General features: G+C 49.4%; 1 protein-coding gene across 1 annotated transcript in view; it reads right to left on the minus strand.

Moving 5' to 3' along the window:
* Positions 1 to 11,073: 11,073 nt before the first annotated feature.
* The window catches only part of ST8SIA2 (ST8 alpha-N-acetyl-neuraminide alpha-2,8-sialyltransferase 2), a 62,878-nt gene continuing 46,216 nt past the window's right edge, over positions 11,074 to 27,735 (minus strand). Inside the window, exons 5-6 of the mRNA XM_058542387.1 lie at positions 27,198 to 27,491; positions 11,074 to 11,518 (exon numbers count right to left, since the gene is read on the minus strand). Coding sequence (XP_058398370.1) covers positions 11,233 to 11,518; positions 27,198 to 27,491 — 580 coding nt within the window. The 3' untranslated portion in view covers positions 11,074 to 11,232. The remainder of the gene's footprint in view (positions 11,519 to 27,197; positions 27,492 to 27,735) is intronic.

Consider the following 27,735-nt stretch of genomic DNA (forward strand, 5'->3'; position numbering starts at 1 on the left):
ATCGCAGGCTCTCAGTGTGGCTGTGACACTGAATGAGTGACCGGAGGCTGACACGCTTAGGCACACACGTGGAGCCCTCTCCTTGCCCTGTTCTTGTTGGTGAGATTTGTCGGACGGCTCATTGGTGTGGGTTGTATATGGTGCTCGTGGACCACACCTCACAGCCCAGAGCTGGGGGGTCACTAGGCTTTAGGGGTGTGGGGGGTAGGAGCCAGAGTGTCCCAGCCTCCTTTGTCCTTGTGGTCCATGTGTCTGTAGAGGAAAGTGGACCTATCTTCACAGGCACGTGGCCTCAGTGTCTAGGGCTTGTTTCAAAGTTCTGCTTCCCCTCCATAGTAAAGGTCGCCAGAGAGAGAATGGACACATCGAAGAGGATGGAGCTGGCATGGGTGAGTTGGAGAACTAGCAGCAAAGGGAACACTCATTTACTGTAGGAATTCAAATGCCCCTCCTCTGTGAAGCACCCTCCCACCCCTCCCCAGTGTCCTCCTGCAAGGGGAGTTCCTTGCTCCTTTCCCTCTGCAGCAATCTGCTCATTCCTCTTACCTCAGCCCTTCCAGCGCTGTACCACGTCTCCGCCCTCTCTCCCCTACTCCCATCACTGCACTGTGAGCCCCTCAGGAGCAAGGACAGGGTCTTCATGTGTCATGACACCCGGTGGGAACTCCCTGATATTTCTTAAATGGGTGAAGAGATGAACGAATGAGTGAATGAATGAATGAGCTTCAATTGCTGTGAAGAATAGGGAGGCAGAGATTCACAGAAGGAGTTCTTGATCTGGGTTAGATTCCAGCTCCGCCACTTACCAGCCGTCTGACCAGCCACGGACCCTGACTCCCTCGTCCATAGAACGGGGTAAATAACACTGACGTTAGGGGCCTGCTGGAGGAGAGGGACACTGCTGCCTGATGCGGTGACTGTCACTTGATAGACACTCAACAAAGGGAAGGTATGAGGCTGCTTCACTCAGGTGCTGCAGGGACCCCAAGCCTCTGCTGGTATGCAATGGGGAGGGAATTTAGGGGTGCTGACAGTAAATCGGGGGTGCCAACTGGCATCCAAAACCCGTAGCTATCTGCTACATTACTATGATCACAAGTGCAGCTCTCAGGTAGAGGGAGGCAGAGAAACGTACCTATTTTGTTCAGCTCTGGAGACTGAGGCCTGGGGAGCCCGTCTGTTGAGTAACCAGAGAGAAATGGCTTCAGGAAACTGAGAAGCATTCCTTCATTCATTCAACTGGCATTCATTCATCACTGGGCACCGACTGCATGCCAGGCCCTGCCCACTCACTTCTACAACAGCCAGGGAGGCGGGCTGAGCCGGGTGGCAACTGAGCAGAACTCATCACAAACTAGTCTTTGCACCCTTGGCCTGAGAGAGCGGCCCGGAGAAGGCGGCAGTGAGTTGCCAAGCATCAAATGCCTTCTGTGGGTGAGGGACTCAAGGCTCCTGATCAGACTGAATCACAAGAGCCTCTGAGCCAGGCAGGTTTTCTTTTCTCAGCTTACTGATGAGGAAACAGAGACGGGAAGTGAAGTGATCGGACCCTCACAGCTCGGTCAGGACGCGGGGGAGGAAAGGTTAGGGCCTGGGTCGTTTGAGGTTTCCCCAAGGCTGCCAAGGAGGGCTGGAGGCCACTTCTCAGCTGTAACCCAGCCTGGCGTGTTGGAGGACGGGTCCCGACTAGGACAGCTGGTGCCATCTTGCAGAGTTTGCAGGAAAGCACTGTGACTTTTCCTACCCTGGATCTGTTGCATCCTTGCTCTTTCTTCATTTGCTTCCGTCCTCTGCTTTGTTGGTTTCACTTCTCATTTCCAGGCTGGCCTCTGCCAGAGGGCGATACCACATTTTTCTAGCAGCCTGTGGTTTGGCCGCCCCCCATCTCATCCCCGGACATTGGGCCAAGAGGCCCAGCATGTGCAGGGGAACGTCTAGTCCCAGCTTCCCTGCCAAGTTCAAAAGCCAGCAGCTGCATCCACAGGGCCTGAGGCAGTGCAGCCAGAGCCTGTCACTGTTGCTGCACTAATGGGCATTTCCACTCTGTGGGCCTGGGGGTGACAGCTGGGGTGGGGAGGGGCTGGTGTCTGAGACTGGTGTGGGAACAGCATCCGTGGGAACCGGCTGGATCGCTCACCACCAAGGCTAACGCGGCCCCCAGGGCACCGAGGTATCTGATCACGGTGAAGCTTAGGGGCTTCCTGCACCACTTTGGAACCCGAGGACTTGGGTTCAAATCCCAGCTCAAACACTTCCTAGCTTTTTGAACTTGGGCAGGTTAATCAACCTCTTTGTCTCTATTTCCTCATCTGTGAAATGGGGAAAACAATAGCATCCACCTCAAAGTGGATGGCCGTCAGGATTAAATGAACTAGTCCTTGTAAAGCATTTAGTTAGTGCTCGGTAAACGTTACCTGCTCTTTTCTGGTCCTCTGCCACTCCCTCCATTCCCCACCTCCCTCCTGCCCTTCACTTGCGCCTCACACCTACTACTCAAGGCATTCGTTTCCCATTACCAGCCCGCACTGACTGTCCTAAGATGCTTACCCTTCTTGTGCCTCTCGACGCTTCCACGATTGAGTTTGCAATCTGTACTCACATGAGCTACACAGAACATGTGCTCTGGGTTAAGGATGGAAAACAAGAAAGAGCAAAGCCAGCCATTGCTCCAGGCTGGGCTACCACGGAAGCACCAATAAGATGAGGCTCCGGTGTCCTGCTTGGTGGACCAAATAGCCCTCCTGATCCTGGGTTTCTTGCCTGGAGGGTGAAATATTTGACAACTCAGAGGCACCCTGACCAACCAGAATGGACCCCGGCCACAGTGCTGGAGTACGGGGCATTTGGGGAGCGGAGGGTGGCAGCTCCTGACCAACTGGCAAGGAAGTACTCTAACAATTGACATTGCTGCACAGACATGTCTGGGTCTATAGCAGCTCTGCCGATGGGAAGAGCCAGTGCAGAGCAGCAGTCTGTGAGGAGGCTGGGTGGAGGGAAGGCGAGTCCTGTTCTCCTCTCTCTATGCTCACATGACAGAGGGTGGAGAGAATTAAGTGGCCTTGAGGGGCTAGAAGTGTGGGCTGGTGCTAACCGTGTTGGCTTTGGCATCAAACCATTCACTCATAGAGCCTTGGCATCTTGAACGAGTTTTTAACTGCTGAGAACCTTGGTTACCTAATCTGTGAAATGGGTGCAATAAAACCTGCAGGGCTGTTGTAAGGGTAGGAGGTCTAGGAAGCCCCTTGCACAGGGCCCAGGATGCAGAGACGGGCAGAGAAAATGCGAGCTATCCCTGCTTCTTTCGAGGGGCCCTGGTGTTCTTTCCACTAGATGGCACTCCCTCCCACTCTGGGGGTAAAGTCTTCCCTTGAAGCACTCGCACGTCCATACAGCCCAGGCTCGTTCTTTCATTCGTGCGACAGGAGTTTATTAAATGCCCACTCTGTGCCAGGCACGGTCCCAGCGGCTGGGGAAGCCTCAGTGAACACGCCGGCAGGGCCCCCGTCCTCACGGAGCTTACGTTTTGGAAAGGGAGGCAGGCAATATGGCGGTCAGGCCTCTCCTGCTGCAAGCGCACAGCAGTCCTTGTCCTGGAGGTGACAGATGCAACAGGAGGAACAACAAAACCCACCGGACAAAATAGATCCAAGCTTGAAATCAAGGAAGGAAACCCTCAGAAGCCATAAATAAAAGAACGACCTCCAACCAGAAGCCTGAGCCGGGCTGCCACGGAAGAGGTGCAGGTGTTCAAAAACGGGGCCCAGGTCAGGGTTCCCAGCTGGGGCTGCACCTCGGCGCCACCTGGAGGGCTTCTAGAGATGCGCAGGCCACACCCCAGACCAATCGCGTCCGAGTCCGTGGGGCGGCGCCCAGGCACCAGTGGATTTTAAAGATCCCCCAGTGAGTCCAGTGTGCAGCTGAGCTGGCCAGGGTCTTTGGGGGTGTGGCTGGGGTTCTAATGCCTACTTGGGTCGGAGATGAGCTTCCCATGCAGGGTCGGAGTCATGAAGTCATGAAGTCATGAAAGGGGACCGGAGAAACTCCACCCCGAGCTAGACTAAAGGGGTAAAACACTGGCCGTCTACCTGGGGCTTCAGTGGACAAAGTGTCACCCGTGAGAATTCAAAGCTGGTCTGTGCCTCCTGAGAGTGCCAGGAAAGTGGTCACATTGCCAGCCTGTTGTCAGCGCCCAGAGCAGAGACATTAACAATAACCTTGGAGGGTGGCCCCTTCCACTGCCCAGGGCACAGGACACCACTATGGAAAACAGGCCCCCACTGAACATTCTAGAAGGGCGGGCAGACAATAAACAAGGGAGCAAATATGTCAGTGTTTCTCAATTCTGGCTGTGCTCTAGAAGGAGCTGTTAACAGTTTCCAGAGCTATTGATTAAACTTATCCAGAGTGTGGCCTGGGCATTGGGATCTTTATGAAGTTTCTTAGGGTTGAGAACTAAAAAATAAATGAGGTATTTCAGAGAGTTTATATAAAAAGACCACCTAGCAGGATAATGTGATATGTACTAGAGAGTAATTAGCTGAGGGAGACCAGGGACGGACTCCCCAGGGGGTGACATTCAATTTGAGACTTGAAAGATGAGGAGGAGGCAGCTTGCAAGGAGCTGGGGAAGAGCTTTCCAGGCAGAGGGGACAGCAAGTGCAAAGGCCCTGAGACTGGAATGAGTCTGAAAAGTTCTAGGAGATGCAAAAAGGCCTGCGTGGCTAGAATGTAGTGATCCAGAGAGGAGGAGGTTTTAAGACCTTGTAAGCCATGGTAAGATGCTTGGAATTTTCTTCCAAGGGTGAAGGAAAGCCACTGACAGGTTTAAGCAGGGCAATTCCATGAGCAGAATCTGGAAACCTCACAGCTGCACGCGTTGCATTTGCTCTACAGCCCTGAACCTCTCCCCTTCCCTCTACCCAGCTTCTCTCTCCACCCCATCTGTTACTGGCATTTTCACAGTAACTCCATGAGGGAGGTAGCCTACTTAGGTGTCTTCTCCACTTTACAAATGAGGAAGTGGCCTCGTCCGTGTCTCCTGGGCATTTGAGTGGCAGACTTCTGGATCATCTGTTACCAGTCCCAGAGCTCTTGCCCAGAGATGCTCGTGAGCACAAGAAGCAGCCACAGTTGTGATTTCAGCAAGTTACACTCTTGCCAGCCTTGGCCTTTGGAATGGGAAAGCACAATCTTGCCTTTCCTTGAGCAAAACAGCTCACCCCAGAGTAGTCTTCTTTGCAACATTTGGCTTCCATGAAGTGGTAATTATTCTGGTGAGCCAGTCATCCCTTCACAGACTCTGTCAAGCATCTCCACTGTGACAACCTCATTTTAGAAAATGAAGATGCTTTGAACTAAATGGAAGGGGTGTTTTGCAGAGCCAACCCCGACTTGACTCACCTCAGCGTTTGGCACTGGAGTCTGCATTCCTCCTCATCGGCTGGGCCTGCCGTGCTAGGGACCACGTGGCCCAGGGCAGTGTCCCCACTGCTTGGCTGTCAGTTCCTCATTTTCTATTAATTCCCCAAGGGCTGGCTGCTCAGAGCTGGCACTGTGTCAGTTTTAGAGAAGCCTCTTTAATATTTGAACATGTTGTCATGGCTGGAGCATTTGGGGTCTTTCTTGGCACAGTTTTTGGAACCTATTGGGAGCCCCATTTCCACCTCAGGTTCTAGGGGGAGGTGGGATGGCTGAGGAAGTGGTGAGGAAGACTGAGAAAGGCCACAAGGGACCTTGAGTGTCCTTGTTGGGTGGTTCTATTGGGCTTTAGCTACAGACAACTGGGGTGATTCTAGACAAACTGGGTGATCTGGAGCTGGATGGCTCAATGCATTGTGTGTGGAAAGTGGCCCTACCACGTGTATTACTAGGGATGGAAATGAAACTCCTACCCTCATCATGAAGCCCAAAGGTGACAAAAACACTGCTTCTAGACAGTAACCATGGAAACCTCCCATTGTGGCGGATGGGCCATCACCAGAATAGAGCCCCTTGTTTTTTTGCTTCCCTGAGGGATGGCATAGAGTACTCCCCATCCTCCTCCCTTCCTGCCATCTCGCCGCATTGCCCCAGGTCAGGGCTCAGGTATCCAGGAGCTGCTGGCAGTTATCTCTCTGGGCTCACCCTGCTCTTGGTGGATACCAAGGGGAAGAGCCCTGGAGAGGGAAGGCAAAAGGGTGGGGATGAAGACAGGAAGAGATGATGACATCCAGCAATGCTGGTGAGAGACAGGAGGGCTGGGGCAGGCTGCCGGTGTCATTGGGGATGCTATTAAGGGCATTCATGAGGCAGCACACACGTCTGGAGTCCCATCTGACTGGCATCAACAAACGTCCCTGTTCCATACATTCTGGAAGGGGAACCTTAATTAGGCATGAAGAGATTTATCAAACAGCAGCCCCTTGGAGCTGTTGGTCTCTTTGCCATCTGGACAGATGGTTTCCTACCCTGCAACAACAGCGGCGGGAATGATTTATGAGGTCCCGCAGCTCCACACCCTGGGCCTGGCAAAACCTGAATGGCTTTTATCCTTCCCAAAAAGGAGTGCGATTTTGCCTGTGTTGATGGGCACATGAGCTGGGGTTCATGCTGAGGTTCGCCTGATTCTGTGAAGGCGATGCCCAGACCGTGGCAGCCAGGACGCTGCTCAGGGTCAGTTTTCAGTTAACAGTGAGCCAACCACAAGGATTAACAGAAAAAGCCCTGGAGTGGGGATGAGAAGACGTGCGTGCAAATTCTGCCAAAGAGGTCTGTGGCTTCATGTGGTTTTTTGCCTCAATTTTTTGACCTATACAATGGGGATAATGATTTCTGCATCTGCCCAACTCACATGATTTTTTTGGAGGTTCTTGTGACATTGTGGATGCAAACTGTCTTCATTAATTATACAGCCCATAACAGGCATTAAGGATTTAATCCAACAAACATTTATTGAGCAACTGCTGTGTGCTATGCACCACCCCTGGTGCTGTGATGGACACAGATGAATAAAACACAGTCCCTGCCCTTGGTGAGCTTACAGTCTAAAAACAGTCATAGGACAAGTGCACAATAACTATAATACAAGGCAGAACATGGTAAGCGCCATGAGAAAGGGACAAATAAAGTGCTATGGTGGTTCAGCGGAGGGAGAGATCCTAGTGGTTGGTAGGGCAGACAGGGCATCATGAAAGATATGGTTTCTGCAGGGCCTTAAAGGAAGTAGAAGAGAGTGTTCCAGGAGATGAGAAGAGCAAGACCAAAGGCACAGAGGCAGGAAAGCCGGTCACCCCTTCCTTCCAGGAATGACACTAGTCTAGGTGGACCAGTGCAGGAGATAAAGGAAGAATGGGGCCTTATTGGGTGGTCTGTAATGCCAGAATGAAGACGTATATTATTTTGTGGGTCAGGGGAGTTTTAAACGTTTGTGGATGCTGGAGATAAAAATTGCTCTGTACGTTGAGGGTGGTCTGGAGAATGAGCAAGCGTGCCCTGAGGAAAGCTGGGAGAGGAGACTGCGCTGAACTTGCCCACGCCGCAAGGAGGCAAGGGCAGTGCTAGCAGGAATACACGGAGGAGTCCCAGAATTGGGTGGTTGAGAGGATCACGGGTCTTCTAACAGACAAAGGAGGGATCGTGGAGGAAGGGGAGGCAGAGATGATAAACCTGGCTTCACATGTGTTGAATCTGTGACACTGCCAGAGCACGTGGGGCGAACATCCAACGAGCAGTGTGCAGTCTGAGCCTGGAACTCGGGAGACGGGCTGGACTGCAGGAAGTGTAGAGCGTGGACCCCCAGGAAGGTGTGAGGTTGCTGAAGGAGAATGTAGAGATGTAACGAAAGGGGGCTGAGGAGAGGATGCCAATGAGGGGAATGTCTATGTTGTGGGGCAGGAGGAGAGGGGGTCAGATCTACCTTGGCTCCTTTTTAGATCAAGGTAAGAGTGTCAATAAATAAATCATAAATAAATAAATAAATAAATAAATAAACATATAAATAAATGACAAATAGGCATTGGGAAGAGAGGAGAAAGACCACGACAACATGGCATCCTGGGCGCCAAGGGGACAGGTAGTGTCCAGGAGGGGTCACTGTAGGGCCAGGCGATGCAGAGAGCTCGGTGATGAGAAGGGGACCTTGGACGTGGCCACACAGAGGACCCCAAGTGGCTGGTCCTGGGAGCACGGAGTCTGAGTGGGGGTCAGGAGGAAAGGCAGAGCAAGCCCCCTCCCAGGTCTGGGTGAAGGAAAGGTGAGGGAAGAGGCCGCAGGAGTCAGGATGGTGGAGTGAGTGTGTGGATAGAGAGGAGAGAGGCGGCAGAGTGGCTGAGGGGGTAAGAGAAAATGTCACTGGCAAGAGGACGGACGTTGCTTTCTCAGAAATGGGAGGAAGAAGGGGAGAGAGGAGGGAAGAGATCAAGAGGTTTTGAGGAGAGGACTCATTTCAGAAGCTCCGCCTCTTCAGCAAAGGAGGAAGTTGATGGTGGGGGTCATTTGCGGCTTAAGGCGAATGGAGAACATCTGAGGGGCTTTGTGGTGGGTGATGGCGGGGTGATTGGGGACTGGCTGATGGTTAACAGGTGACTGAAAGGGTGGCCTGGCTGAGACTGACTGACCCCCTGCTCCTGGGATGCCTGTGACAACTGTAATTACAAGGCAGCTGATCAGGGTACCAGGTACTGGCCGGGACTCCTCAGGGCCGCCCCGGGCTAGCTGGCCTATGCCAGAGGCTGCAGTGGAACCTTACTCAAACTGAGGTCTAAATAGGAGGGAAGGACAGGCTGCCTCCTGACTGCGCGTGCCCAGATGGAGAAGGACGAAGCATGAGCGAAGCCAAGGCCGCTGGAGCTCCCGCCATCACACAGCCAAAGCATTCTGGCAGCACAGCACCCGCGAGTTGGGGGATGATGACGTGTGGATTGTCCTGGATCTCCAACATTTCTCCGGAGGGAACTCGAAGGCAGGTTGTAAGGGGTCCTTCCACTTCAACTCCCATCAGTTTCAGTTCAAGGAACCAAGATGGGACAGAAAGAAAACCATGTTTTCCAAAGAGCTCTGGCCCTTAAACTCCCCAGGGAGGGGTGCTGGCAGGTAGACAGAGGGCAGAGCCAACTGCAGGACCTGACCTCAGGGCTCCCCTCAGGACACACCACTGGAATGTTCTGGAATCCAAGGCCTTGGCTAATCCACCAAGGCCCTTTTGGCAATTCTGCCTGTTACCCAGAGCACTGCAAGCTTCAGAAATTAAACATCTTCCAGGGCCTTTGAGATCCTCAAGATGAAAGGCTCTGGAGAACTGTAAAATATGATACTAATTATTTCCACTTCTGTGAGGAGTCCAAACCACTCAGTTCCCACAGAGGCTGTTAGGGCTGTTGCTTTTTTAAATATTCATTTTATAATGCAAGTCTCAAATCTCAAACTTCAAGCATCCACAAAAAGAACAACAAGGAAAGAAACACGGAGCTGTATAATCTGGTTTGGAGCTGGAGCTTCCGGGTACGGGGTTAATGGTTCTGAAGATCCTTCCACCACCTCCCTTTGCTTCCCATCAGCCATTAATTTAGAGCAAATGTCCCGTTCTGAATTGCCGTTGATTAATTATGTCCAGTCTCATATGCTTGGGAGCAGATCTTGATTACTTTTCTTAACTCCCTTCACCTTCAAGATAATGTTTTTTTACTTAACTTTCAAATATGTTTTAAAACACTGTTATTTATCGGGCGAGGGAATGCATCTAACAAATCAAGCTGGCTAATGCTTGTCTATATGTGACCTGTGATTCCAGCCCCTAAGTTATTGGCTCTGAGCCCAGATTGCCCCAGGGAGGTTATGTCCAGTATTTGGATACTGCATTTGGCTTTGGGTTAAAAGGAAAAAGCCGTAACTACTAATCTTATTAGGGGAAAAAAAAGATTTTGCAAAATTCTAAAATCATTGCCTCCGTGGGGAGAGGGAGGAAGGAGTGGACACCGGAACCTCTCCCTGCAGAGCTGAAAATCTCAATATTGGAACTCAGTGCCAGCTAGTGTGACCATTAGGATAGAAAAGTGACAAGAAAGTGACATTGACACAGCAGTCTGGCTGCAGAGGCCCCGTGGAGTGCACAATGCAGAAAGCAAACAGAGTGGTTGCAGAGAAACGGAGCTAGATGCTTAACATTGTTTCAAGTCTCACACTCTGGGGCTCTGGAGGTACCCAGAAAGGCAATCATGTATATTTTAAAAAGGATGACATTTATCTTTGCAGTGCCCTTTCAAGCTTTTGCTGTGGTTTCCCTGGTGGCAGAAGTGGACAGTACAGTCCCTCATGTGACATTCTAACAAGGCAGGAAGGAGGCTAACCCTGAAGATGAAATCTCAGGGTCCCTTCTTCCTTAGCAGACTCAAGTTGCTTTAAAGAACGCCCACCGCAACCACCACACTTTGGACACTCTTCTGCCTTATTCTGGGGTGGAGCGCCAACCCTTAGCAGGAGGTCGCGATGTTTCAAAAACACGATTGGAACACCCCAGCTCTTTAGTGTCATCTGTCTGCTCCATCCCAGGTTCTTGGTGGTTCTTGCTAAGCTAGAAGATGAACTATCCATCTTGCCTTCTCTAGCCTTCTCTCCATAGCTGTGGAGGCCCAGCTGGGGCAAGTGGGTCAACTGTGATTCATCCCTTGGGCAGTTAAAGTTCGTGGAACAAGGTCCTCAGCTGTGATGTGGTCTCTGCTTCTCGTGTACCTGTGCTCCTTTGCTGGGCTGAATGCTCCAACCTCCCTCTCCTCCGTGAACAGCACCATTTTAGAGTTGGGTTAGCTTGTCCCTTCTGGGTCTTGGCTCACCCAGAATCCACATTTCTCAGAGGCTCGGGGCAGCTGCCAATAGGTGGCTCTCCATTCATCCATGAGCCCAAAGATCCCTCCAACCCAGGAGCCAGTTTGTCATCCAAAGTCACAAGACTGGCTTCTGTTCATGTCTAGTCCTTCTGCCCCCAAAGATGGACTGAGTTTCAATCCAGTTCGAGTGGGTTCTCCACACCTTCTTCCTGTGGCTTATCTGCCTAATGCTAGATGAACACCACACAGTTATAAATACTCAGGTCAATATATATATGCAGGTATAGATATATATATTCTGGTCACTGTTTTACACTTGAACAAAGAAAACCACTAGCCTGCTTGTTCTATAGTTTGTGCCACCCCGACTCCCATCCGCCTGTGGTGTAGCTGGCAGGAAATGTGAGCCACTGAGTCCCACGGGCCGCCCACCTTACGTGGCCCCATCACACTGGCCCACAGTCAGTTTCAAAGCCCCCTGCTCATGCAGGCTTTTGAGGGCCTTGAACTCCAAGGGCATGGTGTGGGGGCTGGCCTGGGAGGTATAGCCATACTTGAGGCTGTCATAATAGTGGTACTTGACGGGGTTCTGGTTCTGATCCAACGGGAAGGGCCAGAAGCCATAGAGGTAGATCTGGTTGCAGAAACGTGTGGCTAGGGTATACATCAAGAGGCCAGTCGTGGGTCTTTTGATGTGGACTTTGTTGGTCAGCCAGTAACTGAAAAAAAAAGTGAAGAAAGAAACAAAAAAGAAACATGAGTTTGTGAATTATCCTTTCCAGGAAGAGGAAAATTTCTGGAAATTCTCTTGCCCCACAGCCTGCCTCCTCCCACTCCAGGAACCGTAGAGACCAACTGAGCAACTGATTCCCAGGGCCCTTCACGGAGGACTGGCGACCACCATTTATTAAGCAACGGAATGGCTCCTTATGCTGTGTGCTTTCACATACATGATTTTATGGAAACAAAATAGGTACAGATGCAGACATAGGCCCAGAGATGAAAGTGGCTTGGCCAAGGTCACCTAGGTAGAAAGGGCAGGACCTCGACTTGAGCTCAGGCCTGTTGAAATCTAAAGCTGGGGCTGGCAAACTTTTTCTGTAAAGTGCCAGATGGTAAATATCGTTTGCTTTGTGGCCAAATGGTTTCTGCTGTTGTAGCATAAAAGAGTCACAGACAACATCCATGCGTGTGCCAGGCTTGGCGCTCAGGCTACAGTCTGCCGCCCCTCTCTCCCCCTCCGATAAAGGGTCGACTCTTGCACGATGCCCACTGCCTTCCCTTTGCAGAGGGGTGCTTCCCTTTGCGTCTGTACCCCAACTCCAGCAGGGACTGACTTCCTTGCCTCTTGAGCATCAATGAATTTCCTTCCCATCCCTGCCCACAGGACCCCCACCCTCTGATGCAGGTTGCTCATCTCTGACCACATGGGGCTTCCCTGAAGAGCTGAGGGGGCACCAGACAGTGGTCTGCCCTGCGAGGCTGGGTTCTGCCACATTCTGTCTTCTCAAGGCCTGTCACTGTGTTTGGCGTATCCACCTCTGAAATGGGAGTCCCTGCTTCCTGCCTCAAGGAATCTGAAGAGGTAATGAGAGGAGACACAGAGAAGTGGAAAGAGCGTAGCATTAGGCTAAGGGGTCCCTGTGCTGAGTGAGGTGCTGCGCTACCTCTGTACATGGGGGGACTTAGTTTTTCACATTGATGCAATGATGGGCCACAGACCAGGGGACCTCCAAGATATCCTCCACATTCCAACACGATCTAGAAGTTTCTCCAGAAGTGAGAAAACATCCATTCTATTTGCTATCATTCCTGCTTTCCATTGTGGTTCTTATCCTGCTTGGATTTAGAGCTCACTGGGATGTGTGGTCCAACCTCTTTGTTTCTAGCAACAGCTTCTACTTACCCTATGCTGAATCCCTTTAAATGCAATGCATACGCTTTGTGGAAAGATGTAATTCCTTATCACAACTCCTTACTACTGTGTGTCTACACCAGACACTGTCCACATTTTTCTGTTCTCAAACCCTATCGGCTTCCATCCCATGTGCTCCCATTTGCCACTGTGAAAGACATCCACTCTCCACCTGAAGCGCAGGCCAGCACAGTTCCTGATGACCCCCTAGCACAGCGATGTGTGTGACTTTATAGTCAAACACATCAATTAAGTTCATGCCAGAAGTAAAAGTACGCCAGACAGAACATGTACGTATATTGCCGAAAGCTTAAACTGTTTCACATTATTCACACTGCTTTTAGCTCAAAGTTTCGGGGGGGGGCAGATTTTCTAGAAGCTCAAGTAAGTCCTTCCTTTTGCAAGAGGGTCCTTCTGTAGTTCCAAAAAAGAGAACCCCAAAACATTTCAGAGTCAACCTTAAATCCTTTATTTTTTGGAGGCGGCATTAGCCTTTGCATCAGACAAGGTTACAGATTCCTAATAACCCATATAATTTCAGTAAATCATGTAATACTTGATATAATAAAACTTATTTCAAGGATCCCTCCCACCGCAACCCGTCTGTCAGGCTGGGGTGATCTGAATCTCCCTTTTGACATTGCCGATGGTGGCCTTCATCCCAGATGGCCAGAATCAGAGTGAACGTGAACTCCCTCTGGGATGGCCCCTAGACAACCGTCGTCTCGTAAGCCTGTTGGTTGAAGACACTTTTCCTTGCACCTCCTCCTATTTCATCCTGTCTGGGCCAAGAAACTCCCCTGCAGCTGAATTTTCCAACTCGGAATCAGATAGAGGGGCCAAAGGCAGAGAAGAGGACAGTGGCTCCAGTGATGGCAAACACAATGGAAAAACAATAGGACAAAGCATTTGTGGACACACTGCAGACCTTCATCTTTTCTTCTCCGCACCGTTGAGAAGCTTAATCGCAGCTAATACGTAGGAGGCATGGTGCTGGCTCGGGGGAATGCTTGATGCTGAGGTTGGGGCTTAGCAGATAAAGAGCCCTTCCTTAGACCACCTCAACACTCGTATGCTCAACAAAGTTGAGCTGAGCTTGGGAGGACCCTGGGGGGCAAAGGCAGGGAGAGTGCAAGGAGGCGAAGAATCTCAGAAGAGCAGCAGCTGATGTTTGGATGCTCCCACACATCCTGGCAAAGTGCTCATCCACCTTGGCTTAACCACCTCCAATCACGGGGAGCTCACCCCCTCCTGAGCTAGTTCACTGCATTTTCGGCTCTAACTCAATGGTTCTCACCCAGGCTGCACACTGGAGTCGCCTGGAGCTTTAAGAGGACGGATCCTGGGGCCCACCTCCAGGTGCAGCCTGGACACCGGGATTTTTAATCCCCCCCACCAGTAAGTCAAATGTGCAGACAAGGCTGCTCTAACTGGTAGGTAGTTCTGCCAAAAGAAGCCAAGAATGAGACATATTTAGAGAAAAAGAGGGACAAAGAATAAGCATAAAGAATAATCATAGAGTTTTAAAGATGATTAAGCCTGGAGAACTCATCTAGTCCAGCGGCCTGGCAGGAGCTATAACTGAGCAAGTTGGGACATGTGTAAGGAACACCAACACCTGGCCTCAGTGTTGCAAGGCAATAGGGAGTGGTGGGGACTGCAGCATCTAAAAGAGTAGCCCGTTTTATTGTTGTCCATTATGGTGATGCCAAATTTTCTGATTTTTTTCAAGAGTATCAGAAATCTGGATTTTTATGCAAATTCTCCAAATTTTTAAATGTTGGCAACTAATTAAAAAAATTTTTTAAAACACCATGTGAGGCCCTGAGTCAAACAGACCATGTCTGTTGGTAATCCACAGGTCTCCTGAATTGAACTAGTCCTTTTTCAGTTTACAGAGGAAAATATGGGAGTCCAGGGTGATTTACCTAAGAAGAGGCAAACTTCTCATGCAGCTGGTTAGATAGAGCTTGGGGAAGATGCAGCCTCCCCACTGCTGGCTCTTGGGCCTTTTTCACCCCAGGGTGATTCTGGGAGGGTCGGGGTTGGGAGTGAACTGGCTACAGCTGCTGTTGACACTATCCAGGGACACGTGAGACCCTGGCAGTGTCCCCAGATGAGAGCATCTCACTGACCGTTCACTCCCTGAGCAAATGTAAGCCCTAACACCGGCCACACTCCATCTTAGGGATTTGTGGTTTGTTTATGTTGTGATAGTAAGACTCTAGCAGGGGAAGGCTTTCAGAAACGAATTTCTCTTCAGGCCATCAATGCTAGGCCAAGAGATGGGGAGGGAAGAATTTAATCAGTGGTGAAATGTCCAAGTAGCTCACAGGTGGGTCTCAGGTTACAGACACACGCTGTGCCCTCCTTGTAGATGTGTCTTTTCCCCACATGTCCCCTTGGTGAACTCTCTTTTTATCCCTCAAACTAAGCTCATGAATCACATCTTCCTGGAAATGTTCCCTTTGTTCCACCCTCTTCTCCCCAGCTTAAACTGAGTTAATCACTTCCACTTTATCAGCATGAGCTTTGTTTCTGCTTCTCCTATTGTGCTTATCAACCAGGCTGATAATTCATTATTGTATGGGTCGGTAATCTGCACTGTGATCTCCCCAAGGGCAGGGGCCGTGCCTTACACTCCTTTGTAGGGGGTTCAAAGGCACCTGGATCGATGTGCGGTGCAGCCAAGGCACTGCAGCAGAGACAGCAGAGCTCAACTAATACTCTATCTGCTCTCCTACATCTCCCAGCATCTTCTGTAATTGGACTGGGGTCATGTGACCAGTTCTGGCCAATAGGCTGTGACAGAAATGTGTCTCTCCTGGGCCAATGTTCCTCAAGAGCAGGTCCTCTGCCTTTCTCTTCCTCTGCCCTGGAGAACTTCAAAGCCTCCTGTAAAGATGGTGTCAGCCTAGGAGGGAAGAATCCTAGATCCCTGAGTCACTCATTGGAAGAGAGGCCCTGCCAACCTACATCACACTTTGCAAGAATCAGAAATAAACTTCTGTTGTGCTAATCCACGAGGGTTTTGGGTTTGTTAGCGTAGTGTAGACTAGAATTGATTATCCTGGCTTCTATTGCGCTCAGCAAATGTTTGACTCAAATGGGATTGAAAAATGGGAAGAAGTAGAAAAGAAAGGAGGAAGCTAGCAGCGCACACAGCTTTGTAACTGTGGCCGCTGAAGCAGGACCAGAAACGCCCAGCCTCTCAGATCTGGTGCCAGGCTTTTCACCAAGAATCGCTCACTGGGAAAGGTGTTAGCAGCAAATGAGGCCCCAGAATGAATTGAGAGCTCAGTGGCACGGAGGGACCCACTTATTTCTTCTTCTGTCTCCACGGGTAAACAAGAACTCCTGAGCGATGTCTGACAGGGACACCGGGGCGCCATTTAATGAGCAGCTTGTAATAGAAGCTGACTGAGTTATGCAGGAACAAATCACTCTCGATTTCCTTTATATCGCCTCAGTCGCTCTGGCCAATTTAGAGACTGTGTGCGTGGCTGACTTGTAGACTGTTTCTTTCCTTAGGATAACAGCTGGATGTTAAAACACAAACTAATTAATTTTGCCTTCCCAAATGAGGTTAGCTGGGTGCATCCGGGATGTTGTAGTGACAATGCACCTTTAATATCCCAGTCTTAAGATTTTAATTAGAAGGCAAAGTAATCTCAAAGAAGGCAGTAATTATTTTTCAAATTGGTTACCCCAATTGCCAAGACGATTAAGCGCTGTATTTTATGAGCACGGACAGCAATAAATGAGGATAGCCAAAATCTTCTCGAAAGCACACTCATCCTTCTTCCTGGATTCCTGGGCTCGGTATGTGGCAAGAATAGTGGCTGCCACTGTTGGAAAAAGGGACCAGAAGGCCTTTCTCCAGGAAGCTAAAAGCATTTTGTGGGATAAAGCTCATACTGTTCTTAAGGAGCAGGAATGCCTCACAGGTGGTTGTCAAGGGACACTTGGTGACACTTTGTGCAAAGATCAGCAGTAAAGCCCGGGATAGGACTCTCAGACTCCTGGTCTCGTCATCCACATCAGCAGCTTGGGCCCTGACCTGGGGGCCCCACAGCCCATCGCTGCCCTTTCTTGGGAGCTCTGTTGAGGGCTCTGGCGTCCTAGGCGACACCTCAGCACAAGGCTCTCCAGCTTTGCGGTAATGGAGTGCTGGGGGTTTTGTCTCAGAAATGGGGGCTGAAGTGCAAAGCTGATCAAGCCCTGGGGATGCTCCAGGCTGATTTCTGGTGCCCAGGCTTCCAAGCCAGTGCTCTCACTCAAGTAAGTCAGGCTAACCTCAAGTATGACCATGCCACCGAAAACCTCCCCAGTGACTCCTGGGGTCCACAGGATAACAGCCAGGGGCCTTAGCCGGGCTTGTGAAGCCCTTGAGATCTGGACTAAAATCCCTCCTACCACCTGGAGTGCACAGCCACACTGCCATGAAGAACTTCTTGGTTTCTTCCAGGACACCACCACCTCCATGTCTCCTGGCTGACAACCCCTTCTTACAGTCTTAGCTTCCGTGTCACTTCCTGTAGGAAGTCTTCCTGGACCTCCCTGGACGGTTTAGTGTCCCGTATGTTGTCCCTTTCCTATCATAGCACTTATGCTACATTATACTTACTTGTTTACTTATCTGTCTCATCCCCTACAATTTTAAATTGTGAGTAAATGGATTGACTTCTTGCCTCTAGATAGCCCCAAATTCTCGCATAGTGCATGCAGAAAGTGACTGCTCCACAAACCTTTATTTAATTAAGCAATGAATGAAAATGAGCAAGCAGAGGCTAGTGGCTCCCTTTGGGGGCACTGGCAGGAGAGGGGAAGGAGCCCGGCCTCACTTGAAACCCTCCCAGGCAGCCACCAGGTCCTCACACGTGAAAGGCAGACTAACAGCATCCTAGACAGCATGTTGCCAAAGAAAGGAGGAAAAAACCTGATGCTGGTTACTTGAGGAGCTCCTCCTGCTACAGGTGGGCCCTTCAGGGGGTCAAGAGACTGCTGCTCACGCACAGCTATCACCTCTGTCCCTAGAGGCCCAACAGGGACCCAGTAAGACCATTTCTTGGAGGCTTAAACCTTCTGGCTGGATTCTGAAATTTAAACTGATGCTACTCCATCCAGAAAAAAAAAATGATATTCAGCCTCATTCATAATTAAAGAAATCCAATTTCAAACAACAATCAGATGCCGTTTTCCACTGGATTGGCAAAGATAACAAATGTTGATAACATCATGTTGGTGAGGTTATGGGAAAACAGGCGTTTTCAATAATTGTAGGTGGGAGTAAATTGGTACCTACCTCTAGGGAGGGCAACTTGGCAACATCTATAAAAATTAACAATGCACATATCTCTCTCTTTGTAGCAATGACACTTCTAAAAAGCAAGGATATAGATGCACATATGTGTACAGGTGTCAGTACAAGATGGGCACTGCATCACTCATTACTCTAGCAAAAGATTGGGAACACCTGCGATGCCCACGATGGCTTCTGCTTACATTAATTATGGTCCAGACACAGTGGAACGCCAGGCAGCTGTGAAGGAGAACAAGGTGGTGTGTATCGATATGGAATAATTTCTAGAATTTAGCAAGGTGCAGTGCTTAACACATGCTCCCTTATGTGTAAAAGGAAATATTTCTGGAAGGATACACACAGAAAACCAGTTTAACAGGCTGCCTCTGTGGAGGAGGGCTTGCTTTTCATTTTAAATCCTTTTATACTATTTGGAGTTTTCTTTTTACTATGTGCATTGCTATTAAAAAAAATAGAGAGACAATCCATTAAAAATGACCCAATGCCATCCGTGCCTCAATACCACAGCCTCCCTCCTTTTCTTCTCCATGTAACACCACCATGGAACACACTTCCTCGCACAGTGTCCACTGGAGGAGACTGGGACCCAGCTCCCGCGACTGGCCCTACGGACATGTTCTCGGCACTGCGATGGGCATGTCCGGGAGGGGGCGCCTCCAACCTGCGCTGGCCTCTCGCATTATTCTCTGTACCATGCTTACTCTCTCACTCCTGGGCCTGCCCTCTGGCCCTCAGGTTTCGGCTCCCCACTGACAGGCAGCAGGGCCTGCTTTGCCGATCTGCTGCTCCAGCCCTGGCAGGGATGCCCGCTGGATCAGCGCCGTCCTAGGGCCGAGGCTCAGCACTCCTGGTGACTAATTAAGCAGCAATTCACAGGCCTCCTCAGCACCAGGCCTGTGGGCTGGGTGGCTGAATGGGCCAGTGGCTGCTTTCCTGCCCGAGGGCCGCCCTCTCTGTGGGTCACAGCCTTCCTCATTGTAATTGAATTAGAACCATTCATTACCAGATGCCGACCAGTTTGCCACTTCCCACGGCCATATTCAGTTGCCTGGGTTTCCTTCCTCTGGGTTGCTCACCTCCCTTGCCAACAGCCAGCCCGGGCGCTGTGCCACTCGGCAGGCAGGCCGGGCCAGAGGCCTCTTGGCAGAGCTGCTCAGGCTAGGATAGGGGGCAGTGAGAGCCGAGTTGCAGGCCTTCCGCTCAGGGTCTCTGCACTGTGCTGCCCCCTCTCTGCGATGCCCAGCCCAATGACTGTCTCAGGTGGGCAAGTATCTTGAGAGTACACAGTAGTTAGAGATGCTCCTGGCACAGGTGTGCTGAATCAAAGAATCTCTGAGTGGGAAAGACAGTATCTAGCTGAAATGTTATGGGTTGAATTGTGTCCCCTCAAATTCACATTTTGAAGTCATAACCTCCAGTACCTCAGAATGTGACCTTACTTGGAGATCAGGGTCTTTACAGAGGCAGTCAAGTTATAGTTAGGTCATTAGGGTGGCCCCTAATCCAATATGATGTCCTTAAAAATGGGGGAATTTGATGACAGACAGGCATACAGGGAGAATGCCATGTGAACATGAAGACAGCCGTCTACAAGCCAAAGAGAGAGGCCTGGAACAGATTCTTCCCTCACAGAACAGAAGGAACCAGCCCTGCTGATACTTTGATCTTGGACGTCTAGACTCCAGAACTGAGAGACGATAAATTTCTGTCATGTAGACTACCCAGCCTGTGGTACTTTTTTACAGCAGCCCTAGCAAACTCACACACCAACTCTGTGTGATGCAGTTTCCCTCTCCACAGCCCAGTAAGGGGCATTCGCTGCTGTCTGAACATCTCCAAGGATGCTGAATTCACCACCTCCTAAGAGGCAACCAAGCTCATTTCAGATGACCTTTATTTGTTGGAATGTTCTTCCCAGGGACCGGATGAAACCTGACTCACTGTAGATCCTCTCCCAACCCTAGTTCTACATCTGGAGACTCATAGGCCAAATCTGTGAGCCCCTCAAGAGCAGGAGCCTTGTTTTATTGATTTTTATATTACCCCAGCATAGGCCCGGAGCCCTCTAGGTGTCTGTGTTTGCTGGATGAAGAAAGATTCCTCTCATGCTCCTTGGAGTCTTCTTCCCCAAACCTTTCAACTTTTGGATTTCTCTGCTACTGTGGCCCCTCTCCAGTTTGGTAGCCAAAACTGAAAGTGATTCTCCAAGTGGGATTTGACCAAGGTCATTCTGACCTCCTTGACTCTCAAAGATGTTATACGTCCACTGCTGTGACCTAAGATCACATTTTCCCTTTGAGCAACCACGCACCCGCTGACGGTTGGTACTGTTCATCCCTCTCTACCGTACAATTGTTTAGAACCTAAGTACAGAATCTTGCATTTTTGTCCATATTAAATTTCTTCCTCTTAGATTGGCTCAATGTGTCAGCCTGTCAAAAGAAATTTGGATTCAACTCTGAAGCCCTAAATACTGGGAATCCCCCAATAGTCATGTTGCCTGTGAATTTGCTAAGCAGACAACTGACACCCTCATTTAAGGCATTGGTAAAAATAGGGACAGTTGGCAGGATAGGAGGCTGGTGGCAGGTTCTTAGAGATCTCCATCAAGTCAACATTAATGTAATTAACTATCGTCCTTTGGGTGTCAGTAGTCAACAGACCGTGGTCAGTCTATCTGTCAAGGATGTGAGAAGAGGGGTGGCAGTGGGAAGAGCAGAGACCTTTGAAGGCTATGCACGTGGATTCTAATCCCCCTTCTCCTCATCTGAGTGGTCTTGGGCAGTTCACTTAAGATTTCTGAGCCTCAGTTTCTTTATGAGTAAAACAGTCTCTATCTTATAAGTTTGTTCTGAGAAGAAAGGTGACATTTTTTCCCCTTCACTCCCCGAATTGTCAATCAGATCACAGCTCTCCACGTTGTTCAAGAAATACATTGTCAAAGTAGCTGACAAATCAAGACGCGAAATGAGTACGCTGATCCCAGGTCTACCTGTCTGTTGCCTTCCTCACAACAGCAAACCAGGACAATGTGCCCTGCTATTTTCCAGTGAACACACGCTTGATGTTCACTTCTCCATCCTTAGGTGTTCATAAGCCATTGTATTAATCATCTTTTGGCTGGCTGGCTTGGGGTTGACATCAAGCTCACTGGTGTCCATCTTTTTCCCATATTTAGAAAATCGGGGCAAAGATGCCTGTTCCAGATTGCCCTGCCCCAATTTTGCGTGATTTGGAGAAGATCCTGGCCATCTGCTCAGTGATCTTGCTGCACGTTTTCCCCAGGGATGTTAATTGTTCTTGATTTTGTTGAGAGCAGACGTTCTCAAACTTATGCCGTGCATCTGAATCACCCGGAAAGCTTGTTAAAAGAGAGTGCTGGGGGGCCGGCCCCGTGGCGTAGTGGTTGGGTGCGCGCGCTCCGCTGCTGGAGGCCCGGGTTCAGATCCCGGGCGCGCACCGATGCACCGCTTCTCCAGCCATGCTGTGGCGGCATCCCATATAAAGTGGAGGAAGATCGGCACAGATGTTAGCTCAGGGCCAGTCTTCCTCAGCAAAAAGAGGAGGATTGGCATGGACGTTAGCTCAGGGCTGATCTTCCTCGCGTGCGCGCACACACGCGCACACTAAATAAATAAATAAATAAATAAATAAAAAAAACAGAGTGCTGGGCCCCACCCCCAGAGTTTCTGATTTAGTAGGTCTGGGTTGGTCCTGAGAATCTGCATTTATAACAAGTACCCAGGCGATGCTAATGCTGCTGATCCAGGGACCATGTTGAGAACTGCTGGTTTAGAGCAGTGAAGCAAGATTTAGGTAAAGACACCAAAGGCCTCTTTACTCTATCCAGCTAAAAGACTGACATCCTTTGGTGAGAGGACAGATGTAGAATGGGAATCAAGGAGTCCATTTTCCATCTATCTTTTGTAGCCTGTACACTACCTGCCCTTATCCTTTTGGTTCTTTTTACTTGAGTCATAAAAATCACTCTGTTTTTCTTAATATTTTCATAAGCTCAAACTCGTTCTGGCTTTGGCCTTCCTGACGTTGTTCAAGGACCTCTGTACTATTCCTGATGATGTGTAATAGAGGCAAGTGGGTGGTGATCAGGAGCGAGGGGGGAATCCTGGATCTGTCCCTGACCAGCCACGGGACTCGTACAAGCTACTTACTCCCTGAGGCTCAATTTGCTTATCTTTAAAATGGGATAATGGTGGTAGTTCTCTCTTTACATGAGCTAATGCTTAGCATGATGTCTGGCACAGGAGTGTTAGCTACGTTATTTGTGTCCCTTCTCTCTTTTCCTACATGTCTTTTTAAATCTGAGTTCACTGGAGAGCCCCAACCAGTCATCAGATTCTCTCGGTCACTATACAAGGGACGGGATGCAGCATGAAGTGGCATCATTCCTGCCACATGGCACTTAGGACTTCAACAATTAATACTAAGAAGTGGGTTAATAATCACAACTGTGTGCTGGGGGATTGTTTACCAGGGAGACTGACATCATGGTCACCTAGGTCTCATGACATGAAGCCTGGCTCTGCCGTGTGCCAGGTTTTCATGCTAGATGGACTTGATATCACCAGCATTGGGCTCTAGGAGAGGTGATTTATACAGACAATTTCATTTCGTCTTCACGACCATCCTATTTGCCGTACTAGAGTATCTCAGATTTTTCCCCCATGAATGGATGGCTTGGGGACACTAAACCAGCCCTAGGAGCACACTGACTTGTATATGGACGTGTCTAGGGTGTTTCAAGCCACCCATGGCAGCATTCAGGATGGGTGAATGCACAGTTGCTATCTGAGGATGGCTGCTTTTCTTCTGAAAGATGGCTTGGATGTGAAGGAGCACTCAGGAAAATCAGGGAGGGCAAAGGCGCGGTCAAGGGGCAAACGACATTGAGAAGCTCAACTGGAGTTTCAGCAGGACTGTCTCAAGCCCCAGGTGTCAGCAGGTGTCTGGTGGGACCCTGAGGTGTTCTGACCTTTCAGCTTGTTTCAGCCTGATGGGACAGCTGCCCTGTGTTCAGAACAACTGTGTGTGTACACGGAGTCCTGGTGTGCTGCTAACACTGGTCTCCTGACACCACTTGTCCAGTGTGGCAACTCCCAGCCCACTGAGCTCATTGGGCCCCCAAATCCAGAAATGGATGGGTGCGAATTTCTGCTGCATCTGGTGCATTGCATCAAAGTGAGATGATGTGGTTCAGCTCCTGGCTGTGTCACTTACTGGCTGGGTGACGTCATATATATCACCCATCTTGTCTGGGCATCAAGTTCCTCATTTGCAAAATAAAGACACTAGGGTGCCTCAAAGGTGATTCCCACTTGACATTCCCACCAGCAAGCACAAGGATTCCAATTTCTCCACATCCTCACCAACACTTGCTATTTCCCATTTTTAATTTTGATAATAGCCATCTCAGTGGGTATGAAGTGGTATCTCATTGTGGTTTTGATTTGCATTTCCCTAATGATTAGTGATGTTGAGCATCTTTTCATGTGCTTATTGGCCATTTGTATGTCTTTTTGGAGAAATGTCTATTCAAGTCCTTTGCTCGTTTTTTCTTTGTTTCCCTTTATGTTTTTTTTTTTTTTGAGGAAGATTGGCCCTAAACTAACATCTGTTGCCAATCTTCCTCTTTTTTTTCTTTTTTCTCTCCAAAGCCCCAGTACATAGTTGTATATCATAGTTGTAGAGTTATAGCTCTTCTATGTGGGTCGCCGCCTCAGTGTGGCTTGATGAGTGTTGAGTAGGTCCATGCCCAGGATCCAGACCAGCAGACCCTGGGCCACCGAAGTGGAGGGTATGAACTTAACCACTACTCCCCCGGCCAGCCCTGCTTTGCCCATTTTTGAATTGGGTTGTTTGATTTTTTTGTTGTTGAGTTGGAGTTCTTTATATATTCTGGATATTAGTCTCTTGACAGATATATGATTTGCAAATATTTTCTTCCATTCTATGCATGGTTTTTTCACTTTCTTGGTATATTATCTTTTTGGTGCACAAAAAGTTTTAATATTGATGAAGCCCATTTTATCTATTTTTTCTTTTGTTGCCTGTGCTTTTGGTGTCATACTTTAATAAACCATTGCCAAACCCAGGTCGTAAAGATTTTCCCCTATGTTTTCATCTAAGAGTGAATTTCTTCTAAGTGAATTTCACACTTAAACTGGTTAAAGTGGTTTACTATAAGAAAAAACAAAATAAGTGTTGGCAAGGATGTGAAGAAACTGAATAACAAGTGTTGGTGAGAATGTGGAGAAATTGGAACTTTTGTGCATTGTTGGTAGATTGTAAATGCAGCCATTATGGAAAACGGTATCGGGGTTCCTTAAAAAATTAAAACTAGAACTACCATATGATCCAGTAATTCTACTTCTGAGTATATATCCAGAAGAATTGAAAGCAGGGTCTCAAAGAGATATTTGCACACCCATGTTCATAAGAGCACTATTCACAGTAGTCAAGAGGTGAAAGCAACCCAAATGTACATGTATAGATGAATGCACAAACAAAATGTGGCATATACATACATATAATAGAATATTCTTTAGCCTTCAAAAGGAAGGAAAGTCTGACACATGCTACAACACGGATGAACCTAGAGGACATTATCTTAAGTGAAATAAGCAAAAAGGCAAATACTGTATGACTCTACTTATATGAGCTATCTAAAGTAGCCAAATTCATAGAAACAGAAGTAGAATGGTGCTTACCAGGGGCTGGAGGGATGGGGAAAAGGGGATTTGTTGTTTAATGGATATAGAGTTTCAGATTTGCAAGATGAAAAATTTCTGGAGATCTGTTTCACAACAATGTGAATATACTTAACACTACTGAACTATATAAAAAGCATTAAAATGGTAAATTTTATGTTTGTATATTTTACCACAATAAAAAAAGTTCATCCCCTCCCACCCCATAAACAGGGTGTTTATTGGACAATAGATTTTTAAACAAGGAAACAAGATTATTCTGCAAACTATGGTCCATATTGGAACTTTGAGGTGACGAACTCCTGACAGGTGAATTTGACTTAGTCCATTGCCCTGACGCCTGCAGAATCCTTTACAAAATTGAGGCTAAATGTACTCTCCTCCCTGTGGTTTCACCCTCTGGTCCTACTCCTACCTCTTGAGTCTACCGGACCAGTCTAATCTCTTGGTTGGTGGTTGGTGGCAGCTGCCATGATCACAGTAGCTACGGCTGACCAATTGCATGTCTCCCCTATGTCAGCACAGGATATAGGTAGTGTTCCCCAGTGTAGAGACAGAGAAAGCAGGGCTCAGGGAGACAAGCAACCTGTTCAAGGTTGTCACACAACCGACTGAGTAACCGAGCTGGGATCTGAACCCAGATATTCCTACCTCCAAACGGCATGTTTTCGACGCTAGGCCAGACTGCCTCTTGGCCAGGTTCCTCCCTAGCCTTCTTCTCTAAGATCCCTTCATCTTTTCTCATGTGGCTTTGTTCTGCATCCCTCACCAGATCATTCTTCCTCTTGCAGTAAACACCAGGTAAGTTTCCACCAAGACAGAAACAAGCCCTTCCTCTCACTACAGACACTGCCCACCTTTTCAGTAATGCCCTACTGGACCCCGCACCCTACAAAGCCCAGTGGCCCCACAGAGGGAGACAGCCATTGGCAGAAATCCATTACAAGGCCTCTGAAGCCCTCTTACCCCCGCCTTCACCCCTAGCTAAAAGCAGAGGCCCGCCCCATCTGTCTCTCCTGCAGTATTTCCTCTCAGGAGTTCCTGCAAAGGAGGATGATGTGATCTCAGGATTAATAGCCTGTTTGTTTAAAGGGCTTATTACTGGTGCTTAATGCTATTTTGACAGATGAAAGTGAGTCAATTATAACTGGAAATAACTCTGGCTGCATACATTTCTTCCAGGTGGTTGCCCATTCCCCATCAAAGGGACTTTTTCTCTTTACCAAAGGGCAGTCCTCCTTCCCTTATCCCCGCTGACCCCCAAACCACTTTCCTCCTTCCAGGAAGAAACAACATTCAAGGCATGGAGCCTAAATCCGTGAGATGGGGGTTGCTGTGGCAGACCCACTCTGTGACCGGGGTGAAGCGGACGCTGAAGACAGGTCAACCGCCAGGATAAGGGATGCGGCCCCACAGAGCCCTGTGTCCATACAGGCATCACTCTGCTCCACCAGCCACGGATGTGGCCGCCTCTTATTGAATGTCTTTCTAGGTCTTTCTTGGGGACTATGGGTTTCTGTGTTGATACCCACCCTAATGAGACCAGCGCTGGTCACAGGCTTGGGTGCCTTGGGGGTCACCTTTATGACAGCAAGAGTCCTTTGTGGGTGGCTGAGAGGGCTTCCTGGGGTCACACTGAGTTATGCTAAGGCCCCAGTGAAGAGCATTCCAATGTCCCCTGGTCAGTAGGGGTCTGTACAAAGAGGTCTCTTGTGTCAACAGAACAGGACTGTGAACTGCCACATGGGTGGATAGGCAACAGGACGCAGGGCCTGACCAAGCTGGGAGGTCAGGAGTGAGGGGAGTATATTTGTAACAGGCATCTGAAGCTTAATGTGCCCAAGAAAGAACTCTCTTCCTCAACACCCCAAACACACATGGGCTTCTCCCAGGCTCTGCTATCACAGAAACTGACACCACTGTCCCCCATCTGCCCCAGCTCTAATCCCAATAGTCATCCTCGATTTCTCTTGCTCTCACCCCTTGTGGTCCTTAAATAGAATCCATCAGCAAATCCTGCTGCCTCTACTCCAAATTTTACAGCAACTCTGACCAAACTGCTGCCTATCCACTACCACCGCCCTAGTCTACGCCACAATTATTCCCGACCTGGACTATTGCAACAGCTTCCCAACAAGTGTCCCTGCTCCCATGCTTGCCCCCTTATGGATTATTCTCCACGCAGCAGCAGGAGGAGGATCGTTCTCAACATAGCTCTCCAGCCAGCACCACCAATTCCCAGACAAAACCCATTTTCCAACCCCCCTCAATTCTCCAGGAAGGGAGGCTCAGAAAGGTCGGTGACTTGCTGAGGTCACACAGCTCGTGAGGGTAGAGCTGGGATGGAAATGCATCCGAGAAAGGAGTATCGCCTACCAAGTGCCTCCCACCCTCAGTGATGGCCCCCCCGTTCCCGTGGAGAGGCCGCTCACCCGCGGACGGCGTGCAGCAGGCGCAGAGAGGGGTATGCAGTACGCACGTTGACGCGGTGCTTCAGGATGAGCTCGTTGACCCACTCAACGCGCTCCTTGCCGCCCCTGGCCATGAAGGCGGGGATCCACAGGATGCTGCCATTGAGGCTGTGCAGCCGCTGCAGTAGCTTCTCCCGCCACGTGGCGTTGACCAAGTCCTCGAAGGCCCGCTGGATGACGGAGGGGTTCATGGTCACCAGGTCTGTCTTGAGCCCCACATCCCGGGCATACTCCTGCACTGGGGCCAGGTTGCACCTGCCGGAGAAAAAGGCAACACGATCCTTTTGAGAAAGCTGACACACTGCTTGCTATATTTCACTTTACCCGTCCTTTGCCTCTCCTCACTTCCCCCTCATCCCGAAACAAAAACCCAGGGCATCTGCTGCACTCTCCAGTCCCTCCTGCCACCCCTGCTCCTTTGTCTCCTGCTGCACACATTTACTAGGCTCTTAGCACATACAGAGAACTTCGCTGGGCCCTGGGGTGTAAGATGCCTGTC

This window comes from Diceros bicornis, chromosome 5, assembly GCF_020826845.1.
Source record: "Diceros bicornis minor isolate mBicDic1 chromosome 5, mDicBic1.mat.cur, whole genome shotgun sequence".
In the NCBI taxonomy this organism is placed as follows: Eukaryota; Metazoa; Chordata; class Mammalia; order Perissodactyla; family Rhinocerotidae; genus Diceros; species Diceros bicornis.